The following is a 20,334-nucleotide window of genomic DNA, read 5'->3' as shown; positions in this document are numbered from 1 at the left end:
TTCATCTGATTTATACCTATTTGAATATTCATCTTGCTTGTTAGATCTGATTCTAGCTATTAACATACAAATGAATAAAATTTGATCAAGAAAAACTGGTTTGAGTTGGTGCTTTTTTCATTTCATTTTACATTTTCTTTCAATGGAAAATAAGTTAACTAGGGCCATGTTAACGAAAAAAAGGAAGGGAAAATCCCAAAGACATCATAAGGGAGGGGAGGGAAGCGCACAGCCAAGCAACATGCTCCAAATGCCTCTTCCTCTCCTCCAAGAGCCATTGAATGTCCATTTGTGGCGATCCCACATGCTCAGGAGTCTGCTGGGGATGATCAGGACTCTGTGGGGACAGGTTGTAGGGCGGGACAGCCGTTGTAGGTAGCATATTGCTCATGCAAGCAGAAGGATACCAGGCCCCAAGTTGATTTTCAAGGATTACATAAATCCTTCAGTCTTTTTCTGCCTGCAGCGTATGCCCAGGAAAAGCTTTGTTACTTTAGTTTCCCGATATGCAGTCTAACTGTTGGTCTAGAAGATTAAGTATTGTGAAGGGCTGATTTATGTGGCTTCTAAATGTGCTATGGCTCCCACTTGACCAGGAAGTGTGGAGTAATCTCATACATTGACTACTCTTTCTTGGCTGCCACCTGACATGATCAGGGCAGCTTCTCAGTGGTTGCCGCACCCACTAGCATCACATCCTGTGTGGGACGCATTCTGCAGAGAGGTGGCCCAGCAGCTGCAGGCAGAGGCAGATTAAGATTTGTTGGAGCCCTGGTCACAAAGAACATTTTGGACTCCCAGACCCCAGGGGGAACCGGAACTCGGGGTGGGGGGGACGACAGATAGTAGGACATGGTCCCCCTCTTTTTAACATGGGCATAGTAGCCTTGGGCAGGCATGGTGGCAGTGGTAGGGGTTGCACTTTGCAGTGGGGGAGCTGATAAGATGATTAGCTCCCCTGGTGTGAAGCACAGCCCCTGCTAGTTCTTCCCAGTGGGGGGCTGATATGGGCCTTAGCCCTGCCCTCGCCATGGGACCCTTCCCCCTGCCCCTCCTCTTCCCCCAGACCCCATCCCCTGGCCAGTGCGGAAGCTGGAACCAGGCAGTAGTAAGAGCTTCCCAGGAATCCCTGGACCCTCCACCTGCCATGGGTTGCACTCCCGGGGGGTGGGGACATGGACCAGGGTCTGCTCTTTGGCAGCCTAACCCCCTGCCCAGGACAGGTAGAAGGTCCGGGGTCTCTAGGCGGCTCTTACCATTGCATGGCTCCAGCTTCTGGCCTGGCCAGGTGGTGGGGCCCCAGGGGGCAGAGGAGGAACAGGGGCCAGGGCTACAGTTCCAGTGCAGGTGTCCCCTCTACTTCCACACACATTCTGTTGATCCTATGGGGGCCCCCAAATTGGCCAGGACCCTGTGGGCTTGTGCGTTAATCCATCACTGGCTGCCGGTGGTTTAAGCAGGTACTGTTCCTCTGGGTAGGCGGGGGTAAAATGGGTCCCAGCTGGAGCTATCTTTTCCACCCCCAGAGCCTCCTGGCCCCAGAACTATATTGACCTCTTGGGGACTAGGACCATGTGGTATCCCTCTCCCCACAGACATGTGGCAGGGAGGAGCCAGCCAGAGACTTGAAGGCAGCAGAGCAGCAGCTGGATGTGTTTGTGCCGGGAGTGACAGACACTGATGATGTCAGCAGACTGCTTTCTGCAGTTCTCATTCTGACCACACTCTGCCCTGTGCTGACTGGCTGTTTGCACCAACTCTCTCCCTTCGTTTGACTTTCCAGATAGCTACGCCCCGCATAACACCACACCACTGAGAAGATTTAAATACACAGATAAATAAATAAGCATAATTCATGGAAGTATAACATGACATTTGCCATTGTCACGTTGCTCACTTGGCTTGTGTATTCTACCCTTTCCCCTGCCCGGTCTGTCTTGTTTATTTAGACTGTAGGCTCTTCAGTGCAGGGACTGTCTCAGAGTGTGTCTACATGGCAATGGAAGGTGTGATTGCAGCTCTCTTGGCCCCACACTATAGCTCTAATCTACCTAGCACATCGTGGGTTCTACAAGCCTGCCTGGTCCCCCTGGCTCCATATTCGGCTTGCTAGCCAGGACTGAAGCCCATGCCACTGCGTCTTCGCTGCCGGTTTTAACTCCAAGGTTATGCCTACCAGAGCTGCAATCACACCTGCCATAGCAGTGTGGACATATCCTTATTCTGTGTTTGTACAGTGCTTAGCATATCACTTGGTCCCCTGTGCACTTCCATGATATACACGTGTTTGAAATGACGGACGCAGTCATTTACAAATGACACTTTATGCCGTCACTTCTGACACTCACTTTAAACTCTGGAATGCAAAAGCGATCAGCTGAATTCAAAGAAGACTTCTGGGGCTATGGAAATGTACAGGTATTACAGCAAGCTTCCTTAAATCTCCTTCCACCACTCTCTCAGATGACAGGATTATGCGTTTGGTGTGTTCCCTCCCATAACTATGTTCTGATTAGTCAAAACTGAATGATCTGGGCTAATGTTTGGAAGGTTCTGCCAGATGAAGCCTACTATGCAGGCTAGTGCACAGGACGCCTAGATACCCAATCTTACAGAATAGAAATTCTGAGGTTGGAGGGGTTGATAGGTTGGGCACCTAGCCCACATCAAAGTGAGCAGGTCCAATTGTTAACAATATGCTTTAAAATAATCTCCATGTTTAAGGACATATTTTTGAGGCAGCCATATTCCTACTCAAGGCTTGGTCCCAATAAACTGATTTCCTTTAGATGCAATACTCCAGACCAGTTACCAGATATAGGCGCACAGCATGTAGTCTCCCTTTTATGGAAACCAATCCTTTAAGAAGAGCACTGACCCAGCAAATACAGAGCAGTGTCAATTGAGAAACTTGATAATGCTGTACTTCAGGACAAGCTTAGTGGTTCTGAACAAATAGAAGACCCATTTCTGGCATTGACAAAGTTTGACACACTGACTTTTAGACTTGAAGCTTTTGTTGTTACAGACCTAGAAAGTCTATGCACAGATGTCTCTGGTTTTGGTTTCTAATGTGTACTATAGTATGTATTTATATTTCCCAGCATTATAATGTCATAGCTCTGTACTCATCAGTAAAGGACTATACCGCATATATTTGATCTGACAGGCTATGTCCCAGCCCACAAGAGACAGTTGCCATTGACCAGTTTTTGCAGAATAGGGTAAGCTATATAAATATGATTTACTCCACGTCTATTTTGTGTATATGCTTTTTTCTCAATTTTATTCTTAAAGTATGCAGTGCTCATAAGCAAACTTTTCTGTCTAGATAAACTTTATTTATTTGGTCCTAAAATAAGACATCATAAAGCTGTATCGTTTATTTAGCAGCAGCCTGGATATTTTTGCTTCCTTAGACGAGTAGTTGAATTACATTTTGTACATTTCCATTATATAGATATACATACAATTATTATTCTAACAGAAAATTACAGTCTACTCACATTTCTGTCATATATGAATGAGTGTTACCAGAAAGTTCCATAAAATGTGAACATTCTGCCGTCTGGGTTCTTTGAATTCTGACTTAGAATGCAAACACCTAGAAAGTTGCAGTATTGGTCAGCTCATCATACCACAGACATTATGGTCATATGTCCCACCTTGTCCAAGATTAGCCCCAGGAGATGGTAACAAACTGTTGCTTTAACATATGCCTCTGTTCTAGCCTTGTTTTCTCCCCAGTCTTTTCCAGCTTCACTAACATCTGTAGCTCCTGCCCTCTGATGCTCTTGTTCTCCAAAGTGGCCTACTCTATTGGTCAGGTCCTTGTTGGGACAAGTCTTGACATAGTTTAATACAACCAAAGCAACCTCATTTTTTAAAAAATTCCTTTTTTATGTAATAAATCGTTACATTGTTTATGCTGGTAAACGTGAACCATAAATTGTTTGGGCTGCTAGTGTTATAATTAGTCAATTTATTAAACTAGTGTTAAAAAAAATTGTAGCGAGAGGCGCTTAGGTGACCAACTTGGTCCAAAAGATAATTCAGCACCAGATGAATGCGATAGTGGGCTCACAGACAAACTAACTAACAAGAGGAAATTTTGAAAATGGCCATAACTAAGTCCCATTCTGTACAAGTAATGGACAGAATATTTGAATTTATTCCTGTAATTAGTTGCTATTTGTGAAATACCTGTAAGCATTTTCCCATTGTACCGTATCCTTTTCCAGCGTTATGAGACTCTGTGAGAGGACGCTAATCTCTTACACTGGTGGTCCAGGTTTGGTGCATGGCTACATGTAATGGAAGCATGAATGAAACATTAACGGAAGCAGGCCTACTGCATGGCTATAAAGCAGGCCTACTGCACAGCTACGAATGAGAGGGGAGAGAATTTGAATGACAACTCTGCAGCCAACCAGCAGGATGCAGTAGCTGGTCTTGAGGTTAGCCAAACAGGTGTGAAAGAAAGAGGAGGCCAAGCATTTAAATCATTGGTCAGCAGTTGTGTGATCAAGCACTGATGTAAAAGGTGTGGTGTGGAGTCAACTAGAGAGGCAGGCAGTGGAAGGTAAACACAGTTAAACAGTGGGGAAAATGTGCTTAGTTTTGTTTCAGCTGAGTACTGTGTGGGAGGGAGGGTAAACTGAAGTCTGGGAATGGAGCAGATGATTACTGTGTTCCAATACAACTACGAGCCTGTTGGAAGCAGAGAGAAAGGAGGCTGAAGATGGTGGCAAGATGGTGATTGGACCCTGAAGGCAGATTAGGCAAGATCTCTGCAATCAGAAAAGACAGAGAGAAAAGAGACAAAAGAACCAGTGGCCTGGATTCCAGGCTCAAATCCTCTCCCCTGAGATACTCCCATTTCCTCAGGCTTGTGTTCTGTCGGGGGCTGGCTATGGAATCCTCTTACCCAAATGGTGGAACTGCTTTGTGGTTGCTGTTACTCTCCCTCCTGCAGCGACGGCCATCCTTCTCCTCATGCAGGACTGGGGGGAGTTTGGCCAGTGAACCTACATAGCTGTGGATCCACTGGTCACACCCCACACTTCTCAGGCCTTCCTATGCTGCCATAGAGCAAGCCACGGAGGAGTGCTTCAGGCACACGGGAGCTGTGCACTCCCAAGGAGGGTGCTCTGCCTCCTGCCATGAGTAGAGTAACTGCATTAGTTCCATTGCTTTTGGAGCCATCCACACCCCTGGGTGGTGGAGGAGGGATGTGGTGTTAGTGAATTGTACTGGCATGACATCAGTATGATTCCTTAACACTTGCCCTTGCTATTTCGTGACATTTGAATAAGACTTGAGGGGAAAATAATGACTTGGCTGGGTTATAAAAGCAATTTGATTTGCAAAAAGATGGATTCCAAGAAGAAGAGCTGGGCGTGTATGTGCTGGAGAGAAATCTCCTTTCCCACAGCTGAAAGAGAGGGAAAACATCCTTTTCCATCGTGGCCATAGACAGCATAAGCTCCCTTTCCCGAGCCACGTATAAAGGTGGAGTCCGTGCTGAGAGAAAGGCCGAAGAACACTGCCAAAGCTGGGTACTGGCTGGTGAATGGGAATGGGGCTCCCGGCTGGCTGAGATTTTTTTTTCAATTTAAATTTAATATTGCCCTGCCAGAATCCTTATTGAGAGAGGAAAGCTTTAACATAGCAATCTGAGTAATTTCCCTTGGGAATAAGATCAGCCGTATGATATACTGTATGTCTGGTCTGAGCAGTGTATTTGTATTTCTGTATTTTCAGAAATCTGAGTAAGAACCAGTTTCAAAAGAGACAGAAAGTTCCAATTGTTTCGCAAAATGAAACTGTTCTGTGTTTGGGGAACCCCTGAATGGCTGCAAGGGCTCTTAAGCATTTCACCCCACTATAAATAATAGAATAGAATTGGAATCTAGAAGATTCTGACAACCTTGTCAGAGATTTCCTTCATTCTTCTCTTGAATGAATTCTAGTATAGCTGTTTCTTTAGCATCCAGATGTTCCAATAAGTGATGCATATCAACTGTATCTCGAGCAGCAGAGGGAGCAGCAATGTTACTTTCACCACGTAAGGTGCTTTGTCCAGAGGGTGTTCCGAAATCCAATAAAAGAGGTGCAGCATCTGTATGCAATGTAATACTGAGCGTATGGAAGTCTGGGGAACATCTTTCAGAGCTCCTGTGTTGATCTTTGCTATCACCTGCTGTCGTACTTTTGTGTAAATCAGGGTTTGGTTCCTCTGTTACAACGGTGAATGATTTATGCTGCCCAGAATCGGTAAAAGACATAGCCATTTCTGAATGAGGTCGTGGCGCGTCCACAGGATCAGAATGTGGCTCAGCTGGACTGCCTAGGGGCTCCCGTTCTGTTGGCATGTTTGTGGAAGTGTCTGTCTGTAAAGTCTGGCTGTCTGACGCGTTGGGTGTTCTGGCCTCATTTGTAGCGACAACTGCTTCGGGGACTGGCAAAGCTATCTTAGTTGTTGTGTCATTGACACTAGGTTGGTAGCTTTCTAAAATGTTGGTTCTGCTAGTTTCACTAATAGTTGCTAGATCTATGCTAGCGTGCAGTCGGGGATTCCTGTCAGCCAGCTCATGTTTCTTCTTGACCTTTGAGGCAAAATGTCTCCCTCTAGAATGCATTTCTTGCAAACTGCTGATGTGACCCTTTTCATGCGCAGGGAAAAACACAGAGTTCTCACTTGTCTGTCTGCTGTAGCGCCTCCTGGTTGGGGAGGGAGAACTTTCATGGACACTCAGAAATCGCTTAACTCTTCTCAGCACTGAGGGCTGTCGCCTGTATTTCTCATCATCCCAGGGCCAGTTTTCCCCTCGGAGGAACTCTGTATCGGACAGCCTGTAAGATAAAGCGATGCAGCGTGTGTCACTCTGTATTTGTTTTATTCTAGAATCACAAGAAGTGTAGTGTTTGCGGTAAGGTTTCATGTTCAATGGAAAATATGGTTTATATAATGATCCATTTTCTGTCTGCCTGTCATTAGCGGAACGGAGCTACATTAACAATGAGTGATGAGAGTCAGAGAACTTAAGGAACAAATATGTTCCTAATAAAGGGCCTCCATGAGGTATAGGAGGAACAAATAAGAGCAAAGCGGGGCTGAAAATCTTCAGAGGCACTGAAAGGTGTGAGGAGCACAGGCAATGCTGATGTGTTCTCCCTCCTGTCTCAGAACAATGGAACGCTCCTCGATGGCAGCTCCCCATGATCAGAGCTTTGCGGGAGCAGGAGGAGAACAATTGCTCTGTGCAGTGTATTCCTCATTCTATCAGGAAGAGTCTCAGGCAAAAGTTAATGGTGCTCCTGGAAGTGTGGACAGTGTTTAATTTGTGCCAGGAGCTCTAGCACTTCTCGGCTTGGCAGTTCATAGCCCCAGAACCTCTAGGCTTGGTAGTTCATAGCTCCAGCACCACTGGGCTTGCTGCATCAGTTATGAAAGTAAAAAAAACTGCTTGAGCCCCAGCATCTAATTGCTTGAGCCCCGACACCTCTCACATTACATATTAAGCACTGAGCATGGGGTAGGATTTTCAAAAGTGCCTAAGAGATTTAGGAGCAGAAGTGCTATTGAAAGTCAGTGGGCCTTGTGCTCCATGTCTCTTAGGTCCTTTTGAAAATCCAACCCATTAGTTTCTGCTTTTCTGCCTGGCTTCTGAGGTTAATGGTGAGTTACTGCAGCCACACCATTTGGTGAGTGGAGCACATTTAGTACTTGCCATGGGGTGTAAAGACAATGGGAGGGAACACTAGAAGAAGCTGACTGTCCTGAGAGCAGGGATTTCAGGTATGGACATGGCAACTTTGATGGATTGATTAATTCCTTCCAGTACTTATAAATGGGATGCTCTGTGACAGTGGATGATTTAGTTTGGCAGAGAGCACCAGGGAGGATAGACTTGTCGCTAGGAGGAGGACTAGAATGAAGGAGGAGAGTGGTGAATCTTCTTCCTCTCTGGAATTTGGCTGACGTGAGCCATGCTTTAGATATTTGTTTTGGACTTGGCTGAAACAAGCTACACCTTTAGACCTTGGTTTTGAACTCTGGCTGAAGGAAACCTTGTTATATTTGTTACAGCTGGTTGGAAAAAAATGGAGAAATGGTTTGGGGAAAAATACAGAATTTCAAAGTTTTTACCATTTCAAAGGATTTAAAATGGAACAATGTGTGTATATATATATATATATATATATATATATATATATATATATTCATGAAATATTTTTTATAAAAATGTGAGAAGTTTGGACTTTGGGTCCCCCCCATTCCTCTTTTTTCTCCTCCCCCTTTCTCTTCACAGAATGCAATAAATCAAATGATGGCCAAGGCGTGTTTTCTCCCTTCATTTTTCCTTTTGCTACTCTGTAACTTTTCCAAAGTTGAAGAACTTTGGAAAAGTTACTGTGTGGCAAAAGGAAAAGTAGGAAAAAACATCCTGAACACAATTCTTTCTGTTGTATTTTGTGGCAAAAAAGTGGGTGGAGAGAGAAAGAGAATTAAGGAGAAAAAACTAACCCCTCCAAAAATTTCAACCTTTCTGGGTTCAGTGAAAAACTGGAAAATTTTTTGAAAAAAAAAAAAGAAGGTTTTAGGTTTTGAAAAAGCCACTTTTGCTTTTTAAAAAAGTTTCAAATGAAAAATTTCTACCAGCTCTAGTATTTGTTTGGTTCTTAAAGGGACAGGATATTCTTCATGTTCACCGATCTGTTTTAGGCTAGAGCACATCATACGTGTTTTAACTCAGCCTTTCATGCTCTGCCTGGCCTGTCCCCTTATTTTATGAGGGTACATCTATACTGCATGTTTCTTTTGGCAAGCGTGTAGCGTACATACTGCCCAGCACGGATATAAATAGCAGTGTAGATGGAGGGACACGGCTTAGGTGAGTAAAGTATAAACACTCCTGAAGGGTGCGTACGTGAATACATACCTTCCACAGCTTTCTACTCACTACTCTGCTAAACATACCAGTGTGGTGTCCCACTGCCAGAGCCTTTCTCCATTGCAGGAAAAGACTCTGCCAGCAGGGAAAAGGTCCAGCAGGAGGTAAAACAGACTTTCCCCGCTGCCTCCCCTCTGCCAGACACGTTAGCTACAGACGGCAGTGCGGACACAGCCTACTTTTCACTGTGGCGTGTAGCTACACGTACACCACACGCCTCCACCAGCGGTGTAGACTCAGAGTGCCAGAACAACGAGCAGTGTCACATACTCCGGCTGGTTCTTTGCAATAGGGTTGGTATACATGCAAGAAAACAATTCTGGGTTATTATTAATTGAAAAGTCATAAGACCATTTCTATAGTTTGTCTCCCAAAAGGTCTGGAATGATCTTACCCAGCAAGAAGAAAGGGAGTGTCTGTATAAGAAACAAGCAAATAAATGGGGATTGTGCTAATTGTTGTATCATGTACATAGAGGATTTAGTACCTTGAAAATTTCTTTGAAAAACCTTGCTGCTTCTTTGGTTTATGCTGTTTTATACTGCTACAATACCACAAAAAAACCAAAGGGCTAAGTTTGTGTAACTCTCCTAAAAGGATCATTTAAATCACTAGTTTTCTAATGGCCACTGAGCTTTCCCAGGCGTTGAATTTGTACGTGTCTGTGCATATGAAAAGAAACCATTACATAGTTTTAAACCTATTTATTTTTAGATGTTAAACTTCAACTTTGAAGTCATATTTATGCATGATATATATTTAAAATCCATAGGCCATTACGATGATTGGATACACATATTTGTAGCCTTAAGGACATCATGAAAAGATGGCAGCCTTACTTACCCCATTTCAATAGTTGAGCCAAGGAAAGATGGAATACAGTAATCGGCAGCTGCCAGTGTGTATGGTGGCTGAGCAGCTGAATCATCCCAGTAAATATCTTTGTCCATCTTTGGTAAGTTCATGTGCATTTCATCCACAGCCAGAAGTGAGACCTGGGGTCGTAGTTGTAATTACACTACTTTAAATATGGTTTTGTGTGTAATATACTATTTCCTGCTATATGGGAAATATTCTTTAGAAAATAAGTTTCATGAAATTATGTAAGACATACATAGTGACTATAGGCCTGATCCATGTTAATAGGTACTATATAGAAAGCTAAAATAGATTATTTCTGCTCCCACAATGGCAACAAATTTAATTGACTTTAATTAGTATGGGATAGAGCCCCAGACGTTTGCAAAACAATTCCCTTCATCTTACATCACATTTAATCACAAATGATAAAGTATTAACTTTTCCGGAAAGCATTCTTATTAACTGGATTATTTAGCTAAATGGTCATGTGATTCTCTGATGTGCCATGTTTTCAGGAAATATATGAGGACTATTATTGTGCTATTTGTAGAGATGTTTCTTATGCAGAAGTTCACACAGAGGAACCTTTAAGCAAACTTTGTCCATATTTTTAAAAATATTTCCAACAGAGCACGTGAACAGCCTTGTACCATTGACTTATGTATGTAAAAATTAAGGGCTCAGCTGTGTCTTTGTGACAAGTTGTATTTAGCTGCATTCCCCCAGGAATGGCCACGACTGACTCAGAGCCCTATATCAGGTGCAGATACTTCTCTGATGACGCGGGCTCAGCTGAGCTGGCCAGCACACTGTGAGGGGTGGAACCAAGGTTGCCCTGATTGCCTGTGCCTCCTCCCTCCGCCCCCACTCGCTCCACACCTGCTCTGGAGTGGTGACCCCATGGAGACTGGTCACCTTCCTGTTCTGCTACCTCCAATGTGAGTTGCCCATGCAGGGAAGTAATGGAGCTCTTCATGTGCCTTACTCTCCTGGGTGGTAGGGTCACAATTGTGCCATAAGAGATGTAGGAATAATTTCAACAGCAAGATTTGGCAGTGCTGACTTCTCCTGTAAATTATTTACCTGCTCTCTGCTCTGTACAAATATAGGGCCAAAATCTGCTATCCATTATACTGGTGCAACCTCAGTGATTTCAGTGAGTTTGCAAAGGTGTCAATGAGAACAGAATTTGGTTCAGAGTAGTCTTGCCAGGATCTCCTATGTGGCTGAACTGGTGAGTACAGGCAGGGTTACATGAAATGAGCTTGTGGTTAGAGGGCAACTCAGGTGTCTTCACTTTGCATCCTTTCCCCAGCAGACAAGGCATATGAAATGGTGAATTAATAATATATTGACTCTAAAAACAAAACATGGAGGATTCTGGAGATATGATCCCCTTTGGGTAAAGAATCATTTTGTATAACTCTCAGTCCCACTAGCTAGTGTCTCAGACCTATAAGGAATACATTTATAATATATTACAGTAAAGCAGAAGAGAGGAAAGTAGAGACCAAAAATACTGACCTGCAAATTTCTATCAATGCACCAATTTGTTTCAAAATCATCATCATCTTCCCCAAATGGATTAATAAGCTGCTCAGCAACCTACAATTAAAATCACAGACTGAATAAATGCCAATATGCAAAGCTTAATGCTGTTGCCTTAAAATGGCTTCGAAGAGACTGACTGTTAAGATTTCATTTTCTCTTTCTCCTGTGCCCCTTGTTTCCCCTAACATGAATTCCATTGTGATGTTTTGCCAGTCTAGCTGCACTGACTCAGTTGTAAAGGTACTTTGGCATTTTAGGTAATGTCAGCATATTAATTTTGGTTTGGTCACAGGTAATACAGATCTTAATGTATATGGAATTGCAGCGATAAAATTAACATATCTCAGACTTCTGCACCAAATAACTAACAAAGTTATTCCTACCGGGCAGCAGAGTCGGCCTTAAGTCACTACACCTTCAGGAGGTACCTTTAAGAAAATCAGTGTCTGTATTTCATAAAGGTAAGCCTGAACCAAAACAGGTCTGTACTCCTCTGAACACAGGGAACGTTCAGCTCTGGGTCCCAGCTTTGAATTTAGCAGTCATGAAAGCTGTTTGATTGACTGTCCTGGATCATGAAATGTTGTAACTGTCAGTCCTGGGATATCAGAGACATAAGGTGGGTGAGGTAATATCTTTTATTGGACTGACTTCTGTTGGTGAGAAAGACAAGCTTTAAGCTTAATTACTTCAGGACCTGAAGAAGAGCTCTGTGTAAGCTCAAAAGCTTGTCTCTCTCACCAACAGAAGTTGGTCCAGTAAAAGATATCACAACACCCACCTTGTCTTGCCGGCTAGTGAAGTCATCTGTATACAGTATCTGTAGAATAAGTACACAGTACCTAGGCAGTGCTAGGGGACGCTTTCCTCACAGTGCCCAACAAATGTATCTCAAATTGATCTGGGGGGAACCATATTTAGAGAGCAGATTGAGCTATCCTCTCCTTGCAATACTGTCAGTCACAACTGTGGTGGTTCTAAAGTGGACACCAATGCCCTAGGAACTGTACTGAGACCACCTGTTCATTCCATGTAGGTCTCTGTGATAAGCTGGGCCTCTCTCTAGGGTCACAGTCAGGCGGTTACAGAGTCTCTTTCCCTTTAAAAGTCCTTTCCCCACTTGGGAACGTCATTCCAGGCTTTCTGGGGTCCCATTTAAGGGAGTGTTCATTCTCTTGGTTTCCTTATAAAGGTCTGATTTGTCTTTGTGGGCAGTAGAGGCTTGCTAGCTGTTTCCCTTCTCAGTGACCCTGGAACAAGCATCAGCTTGCTCGGCCACAGAAGTTTTCTCGCTGGTTGCACTTCTTCCTGTGACAAGCGCTCCTTTTAAACTTGCTTCCTCCAGCTCGTGCAGACCCTGCAGGTGTGCCTATCTGATAGCAGGTGAACCCAGAGGGGCTTGTTAGCTTTCTCCAGACTGGGGTGGGGGAGTGCCCCAACACAGTCACCCAACACCCACATCTTTGCAATAACATTTGATTAGTGGTGACCTGGACTGGATTTGAATTGGGGATTTTGCAGCTAAAGGCTTTGCATCCCATTACTAGCTTTCTCAAGGGGAGGAGGATGGCAACCTTCACGCAGTCCTCCCTGCACAATCAATGCCATCAACATGGCGACTGAATGCCGACTGATGGCCTCACTGTCTAAAAAGCAACTCAGGGGACCAGCCCTCTCAACTGTCTATGATAGTCTTTTACCCTGCTGAAAACAACACAGCTGGAATCTCCTCAAAATCAATCACATCCCCTTTCCATCCTTAAGTCTGGTCAGCATGACCCTGTGATGGGATAGCTATTGTTGAGCTTGCAGCCACACCACAGTCATACTGAATGTTTCTCTCTAGCCTGGTGTTAGTCAAGAAAAGCACGCCGCCTTAAAAATGGAATGCAATGAAAGCCAGGGTGCCCTCTTACCTGGCTTATTGCAAACAGGAAACAGACTCTACATTTTGTTTTTATTCAGACTGAATTATTTTAAATTTTATTTTGAAATCATTTAAGTTGAGAAGGAGGCTCGGCCTTCAGGAAAGCAGGGGGCTCCCATTCTGTAGTGACGGTAACTGGGCAGTGTGAGGCTGGGACAAGGTCTTTGCTATGGGGCTAGTAAAGGAATCCACCTGAGCTGGCAATAGCCTTCTCCGTTTTTTTCTGAAAAAAGACGTATCTGTGGGATGGGGGACATGGTCACGGGAGAGGAAGAGATCATAGAATCATAGAATATCAGGGTTGGAAGGGACCCCAGAAGGTCATCTAGTCCAACCCCCTGCTCAAAGCAGGACCAAGTCCCAGTTAAATCATCCCAGCCAGGGCTTTGTCAAGCCTGACCTTAAAAACCTCTAAGGAAGGAGATTCTACCACCTCCCTAGGTAACGCATTCCAGTGTTTCACCACCCTCTTAGTGAAAAAGTTTTTACTAATATCCAATCTAAACCTCCCCCATTGCAACTTGAGACCATTACTCCTTGTTCTGTCATCTGCTACCATTGAGAACAGTCTAGAGCCATCCTCTTTGGAACCCCCTTTCAGGTAGTTGAAAGCAGCTATCAAATCCCCCCTCATTCTTCTCTTCTGCAGACTAAACAATCCCAGCTCCCTCAGCCTCTCCTCATAAGTCATGTGCTCTAGACCCCTAATCATTTTTGTTGCCCTTCGCTGGACTCTTTCCAATTTATCCACATCCTTCTTGTAGTGTGGGGCCCAAAACTGGACACAGTACTCCAGATGAGGCCTCACCAGTGTCGAATAGAGGGGAACGATCACGTCCCTCGATCTGCTCGCTATGCCCCTACTTATACATCCCAAAATGCCATTGGCCTTCTTGGCAACAAGGGCACACTGCTGACTCATATCCAGCTTCTCGTCCACTGTCACCCCTAGGTCCTTTTCCGCAGAACTGCTGCCTAGCCATTCGGTCCCTAGTCTGTAGCGGTGCATTGGATTCTTCCATCCTAAGTGCAGGACCCTGCACTTATCCTTATTGAACCTCATCAGATTTCTTTTGGCCCAATCCTCCAATTTGTCTAGGTCCTTCTGTATCCTATCCCTCCCCTCCAGCGTATCTACCACTCCTCCCAGTTTAGTATCATCCGCAAATTTGCTGAGAGTGCAATCCACACCATCCTCCAGATCATTTATGAAGATATTGAACAAAACGGGCCCCAGGACCGACCCCTGGGGCACTCCACTTGACACCGGCTGCCAACTAGACATGGAGCCATTGATCACTACCCGTTGAGCCCGACAATCTAGCCAGCTTTCTACCCACCTTATAGTGCATTCATCCAGCCCATACTTCCTTAACTTGCTGACAAGAATGCTGTGGGAGACCGTGTCAAAAGCTTTGCTAAAGTCAAGAAACAATACATCCACTGCTTTCCCTTCATCCACAGAACCAGTAATCTCATCATAAAAGGCGATTAGATTAGTCAGGCATGACCTTCCCTTGGTGAATCCATGCTGACTGTTCCTGATCCCTTTCCTCTCCTCTAAGTGCTTCAGGATTGATTCTTTGAGGACCTGCTCCATGATTTTTCCAGGGACTGAGGTGAGGCTGACTGGCCTGTAGTTCCCAGGATCCTCCTTCTTCCCTTTTTTAAAGATGGGCACTACATTAGCCTTTTTCCAGTCATCCGGGACTTCCCCCGTTCGCCATGAGTTTTCAAAGATAATGGCCAAGGGCTCTGCAATCACAGCCGCCAATTCCCTCAGCACTCTCGGATGCAATTCGTCCGATCTCTGAGATGGCTTGAAATTTGTGGGAAACTCAGACTGTCCTCTGGATTTAGGGCCTGAGACTGAAGCTTCAAGAACAGGATGAGCTGGAACTTGCCCTAAAGCTGGGGGTGTTTCCAGCCAGCCTCTCCCTCAACAGCCCAGGAAAGCAAGGCTGACTCTTGTAGCCAACAGGAAAGTCAGGATTGCAGTACAGGGCTATGGACAGCTTTGCTGGGAAGATGACTGGCCACATATAATGGTTCCTTCCCTGGTTCTCAAGGAGAGAACCAGAGGGGTTTTCTCCTAGCAAAAGGGGCAAATGACACACCATTTCCCCCTTATGTTTGCTCTTTCTTTTCAAACATCTGGCTTTCATTTGGAAAAGCCTTTGTGAACAATCCCTGGGGGAAGTTGTATGAATCCCAGAAAGCCCCGGGTAGGGGCAGGTTTTGTATTAACTTTGGAAAGAATTCCACAGTGTGGCCTTTGTTTTCTTTGGAATGCTCCACTTACAAAGAAGGGCTGTATACATAAGAATGGCCATATTGGATCAGACCAATGGTCCATCTAGCCCAGTATCCCATCTACCGACTGTGGCCAATGCCAGGTGCTTCAGAGGGAACGAACAGAACGGATATGTTTATCTATAATCTATGTTTATCATAAAGGGGCACTCCTGTGTTTCAGCTGTTCTCTGTGGGGGAGCACTGGATGTGTTAGTGACTCAGAGTCATTCTTTTAGGGGTCTACGTGTCTTAAATGAACCAGGAGGATCTCCAGTGGTCTTCGTCACTCTCCCAAATCTTGCTTGCTTGGGCTGGGTGGAGAAGGCTCCTCCCCCTTTCAACCTCCCCACTGATTCTGTGCTATAACAGTGTCTGGGGGTCTTGTGGTTAAGGCCCTGCCCTCAACCCAGGAGACTGGGAGTCAATTCCCAAATCTACCGTAGATTTCATTTGACTTTGGGCAAGTCACTTAATTTTCTGGGCTTCAGTTCCGCATCTGGAAAATGGAGAGACAAATACTTATTTTCTCCCACTGTTTGCCTGTCATGGCTAATTAGATTTCAATCCTGCAATTTACAATTTGGGGGTGAATTGCTGGGCCGACCCAGAGCCCCTTAGAAGTCAATGACAGGTTTCAGAGTAACAGCCGTGTTAGTCTGTATTCGCAAAAAGAAAAGGAGGACTTGTGGCACCTTAGAGACTAACCAATTTATTTGAGCATAAGCTTTCGTGAGCTACAGCTCACTTCATCGGATGCATACTGTGGAAATCGCAGAAGACATTATATACACAGACACCATGAAACAATACCTCCTCCCACCCCACTCTCCTGCTGGTAATAGCTTATCTAAAGTGATCATCAAGTTGGGCCATTTCCAGCACAAATCCAGGTTTTCTCACCCTCCGCCCTCCCACAAACAAACTCACTCTCTTGCTGGTAATAGCCCATCCAAAGTGACCACTGTCTTCACAATGCGTATGATAATCAAGGTGGGCCACCTCCTGCAGAAATCCAGGTTCTCTCACTCCCTCACCCCCCTCCAAAAACCACACACACAAACCCACCCTCCCGCTGGCAATAGCCCATCCAAAGTGACCACTCTCCCTACAACCCGCATGAAAATCAAAGTGGGCCATTTCCAGCACAAACCCAGGTTTTCTCACTCCCCCACCCCCATACTCACACAAACTCACTCTCCTGCTGGCAATAGCCCATCCGAAGTGACCACTCCCCCTACAATGTGCATGATAATCAAGGTGGGCCATTTCCAGCACAAATCCAGGTTTTCTCACACACCCCGCCCCCCCAAACTCACTCTCCTGCTGGCAATAGCTCGTCCAAACTGACCACTCTCCCCACACTGTGCATGACAATCAAGGTGGGCGACTTCCAGCATAAATCCAAGTTTAACCAGAACGTCTGGGGGTGGGGGGAAGGAAAAAACAAGGGGAAATAGGCTACCTTGCATAATGACTTAGCCACTCCCAGTCTCTATTTAAGCCTAAATTAATAGTATCCAATTTGCAAATGAATTCCAATTCAGCAGTTTCTCGCTGGACTCTGGATTTGAAGTTTTTTTGTTGTAAGATAGCGACCTTCATGTCTCTGATTGCGTGACCAGAGAGATTGAAGTGTTCTCCGACTGGTTTATGAATGTTATAATTCTTGACATCTGATTTGTGTCCATTTATTCTTTTACGTAGAGACTGTCCAGTTTGACCAATATACATGGCAGAGGGGCATTGCCGGCACATGATGGCATATATCACATTGGTGGATGTGCAGGTGAACGAGCCTCTGATAGTGTGGCTGATGTTATTAGGCCCTGTGATGGTGTCCCCTGAATAGATATGTGGGCACAGTTGGCAACGGGCTTTGTTGCAAGGATAGGTTCCTGGGTTAGTGGTTCTGTTGTGTGGTATGTGGTTGTTGGTGAGTATTCGCTTCAGGTTGGGGGGTTGTCTGTAGGCAAGGACTGGCCTGTCTCCCAAGATTTGTGAGAATGTTGGGTCATCCTTCAGGATAGGTTGTAGATCCTTAATAATGCGTTGGAGGGGTTTTAGTTGGGGGCTGAAGGTGACAGCTAGTGGCGTTCTGTTATTTTCTTTGTTAGGCCTGTCCTGTAGTAGGTGACTTCTGGGAACTCTTCTGGCTCTATCAATCTGTTTCTTCACTTCCGCAGGTGGGTATTGTAGTTGTAAGAATGCTTGATAGAGATCTTGTAGGTGTTTGTCTCTGTCTGAGGGATTGGAGCAAATGCGGTTGTATCGCAGAGCTTGGCTGTAGACGATGGATCGTGTGGTGTGGTCAGGGTGAAAGCTGGAGGCATGTAGGTAGGAATAGCGGTCAGTAGGTTTCCGGTATAGGGTGGTGTTTATGTGACCATTGTTTATTAGCACTGTAGTGTCCAGGAAGTGGATCTCTTGTGTGGACTGGACCAGGCTGAGGTTGATGGTGGGATGGAAATTGTTGAAATCATGGTGGAATTCCTCAAGGGCTTCTTTTCCATGGGTCCAGATGATGAAGATGTCATCAATATAGCGCAAGTAGAGTAGGGGCGTTAGGGGATGAGAGCTGAGGAAGCGTTGTTCTAAATCAGCCATAAAAATGTTGGCATACTGTGGGGCCATGCGGGTACCCATAGCAGTGCCACTGATCTGAAGGTATACATTGTCTCCAAATGTAAAATAGTTATGGGTAAGGACAAAGTCACAAAGTTCAGCCACCAGGTTAGCCGTGACATTATCGGGGATAGTGTTCTTGACGGCTTGTAGTCCATCTTTGTGTGGAATGTTGGTGTAGAGGGCTTCTACATCCATTGTGGCCAGGATGGTGTTATCAGGAAGATCACCGATGGATTGTAGTTTCCTCAGGAAGTCAGTGGTATCTCGAAGGTAGCTGGGAGTGCTGGTAGCGTAGGGCCTGAGGAGGGAGTCTACATAGCCAGACAATCCTGCTGTCAGGGTGCCAATGCCTGAGATGATGGGGCGCCCAGGATTTCCAGATTTATGGATCTTGGGTAGTAGATAGAATATCCCAGGTCGGGGTTCCAGGGGTGTGTCTGTGCGGATTTGATCTTGTGCTTTTTCAGGAAGTTTCTTGAGCAAATGCTGTAGTTGCTTTTGGTAACTCTCAGTGGGATCATAGGGGAATTGGCTTGTAGAAAGTGGTGTTGGAGAGCTGCCGAGCAGCCTCTTGTTCGGGGAGTGATCACTTCGGATGGGCTATTGCCAGCAGGAGAGTGAGTTTGTGTGAGTATGGGGGTGGGGGAGTGAGAAAACCTGGGTTTGTGCTGGAAATGGCCCACTTTGATTTTCATGCGGGTTGTAGGGAGAGTGGTCACTTTGGATGGGCTATTGCCAGCGGGAGGGTGGGTTTGTGTGTGTGGTTTTTGGAGGGGGGTGAGGGAGTGAGAGAACCTGGATTTCTGCAGGAGGTGGCCCACCTTGATTATCATACGCATTGTGAAGACAGTGGTCACTTTGGATGGGCTATTACCAGCAAGAGAGTGAGTTTGTTTGTGGGAGGGCGGAGGGTGAGAAAACCTGGATTTGTGCTGGAAATGGCCCAACTTGATGATCACTTTAGATAAGCTATTACCAGCAGGAGAGTGGGGTGGGAGGAGGTATTGTTTCATGGTGTCTGTGTATATAATGTCTTCTGCGATTTCCACAGTATGCATCCGATGAAGTGAGCTGTAGTTCACGAAAGCTCATGCTCAAATAAATTGGTTAGTCTCTAAGGTGCCACAAGTCCTCCTTTTCTTTTTAGAAGTCAATGGGTTTCTGTGTGGGTGCAGCACACTCAGCCTGCACATCGTAAATTGTAAGAGTTAGGGCTTAGGTTGGAAGCTCTTTGGGGGAAAGGATCTCTTCCTAAGTGTTTGTACAGCCCCCATTCAGTGGGGCTCTAATCTGTAGTTGCTCCCATAATACAAATAACTAGCAAGAGTAATAAGAATCACTTCCTGTGCATTTGCGATCTAGTAAAGATTTTTCTACATCATGCCATTCAGTGTTCACAGGAAAATTGTATCTGGGTCTCATTCACTAGCTAGGGGAAGATAAGAATTAAAATCCCAGACTCAGCGAGGGAGGAGGGGAGAGATGCCTTTGGTATGTGGCATTAACATTGCAAGTATAGCTATGTTGCTGCTTGGATAGAAATAAACCAGAGAACAAGCTGCCTCGTGGCTTCGAAGTGGAGCCACTTCCTCAGCTAGCTCTAAGTCAGCGAGCCCACAGCACGCACGGCACCTAACAGAAGCTGATAGGCACACTCAGGCCCAGTGGCAGGGAAAACCTCAGCCGGGGCCTTTTGACTGGCTGACCTGCCACCAGCATGTAGCCCATGAGAACATCCTCTGAAAATGAATGCAGTGCAGTACAATGAAGATCTATTTTTGGATTGCTGGCTATCACAACTGAACGGATTATAAATTAGTCTGGGACAAGCATCTCATGTGATGGGAAACCTTGTCCTGTGTACGGTATGGGTAACAAATCGGACGCACAGCCTAAGAATGGATACCAGTTTAGCCACGTTTATGTTATTGAACTGCAAAATAGTGGTTCGAGACTCTATCTGCAATCCTGTATGAAGGCCCTGGGGAGTTTGTGGCAAACAGGATTTACATTTGGCCAAACTCCTGGATTCTATGGCACTCTTGGAGCAGCAGACCGGAAACTCAGTGGCAGCTTTGTTTAAATTGTAAAAGCAGCCCAGTGGCCCCTCTTTTTGTT

At 45.3% G+C, this 20,334-nt stretch overlaps 1 protein-coding gene across 1 annotated transcript in view; it reads right to left on the bottom strand.

Moving 5' to 3' along the window:
- Positions 1-5,731: 5,731 nt before the first annotated feature.
- Positions 5,732-20,334, bottom strand: part of BEST3 (bestrophin 3) — a 32,835-nt gene continuing 18,232 nt past the window's right edge. Inside the window, exons 7-9 of the mRNA XM_007054810.4 lie at positions 11,343-11,423; positions 9,801-9,952; positions 5,732-6,855 (exon numbers count right to left, since the gene is read on the bottom strand). Coding sequence (XP_007054872.2) covers positions 5,934-6,855; positions 9,801-9,952; positions 11,343-11,423 — 1,155 coding nt within the window. The 3' untranslated portion in view covers positions 5,732-5,933. The remainder of the gene's footprint in view (positions 6,856-9,800; positions 9,953-11,342; positions 11,424-20,334) is intronic.

This window comes from Chelonia mydas, chromosome 1 (genome assembly GCF_015237465.2).
Source record: "Chelonia mydas isolate rCheMyd1 chromosome 1, rCheMyd1.pri.v2, whole genome shotgun sequence".
Lineage (NCBI taxonomy): Eukaryota > Metazoa > Chordata > Testudines > Cheloniidae > Chelonia > Chelonia mydas.
The sequence above is the reverse complement of the archived record's forward strand: the minus strand, read 5'-3'. Positions and strand labels throughout refer to the sequence as shown.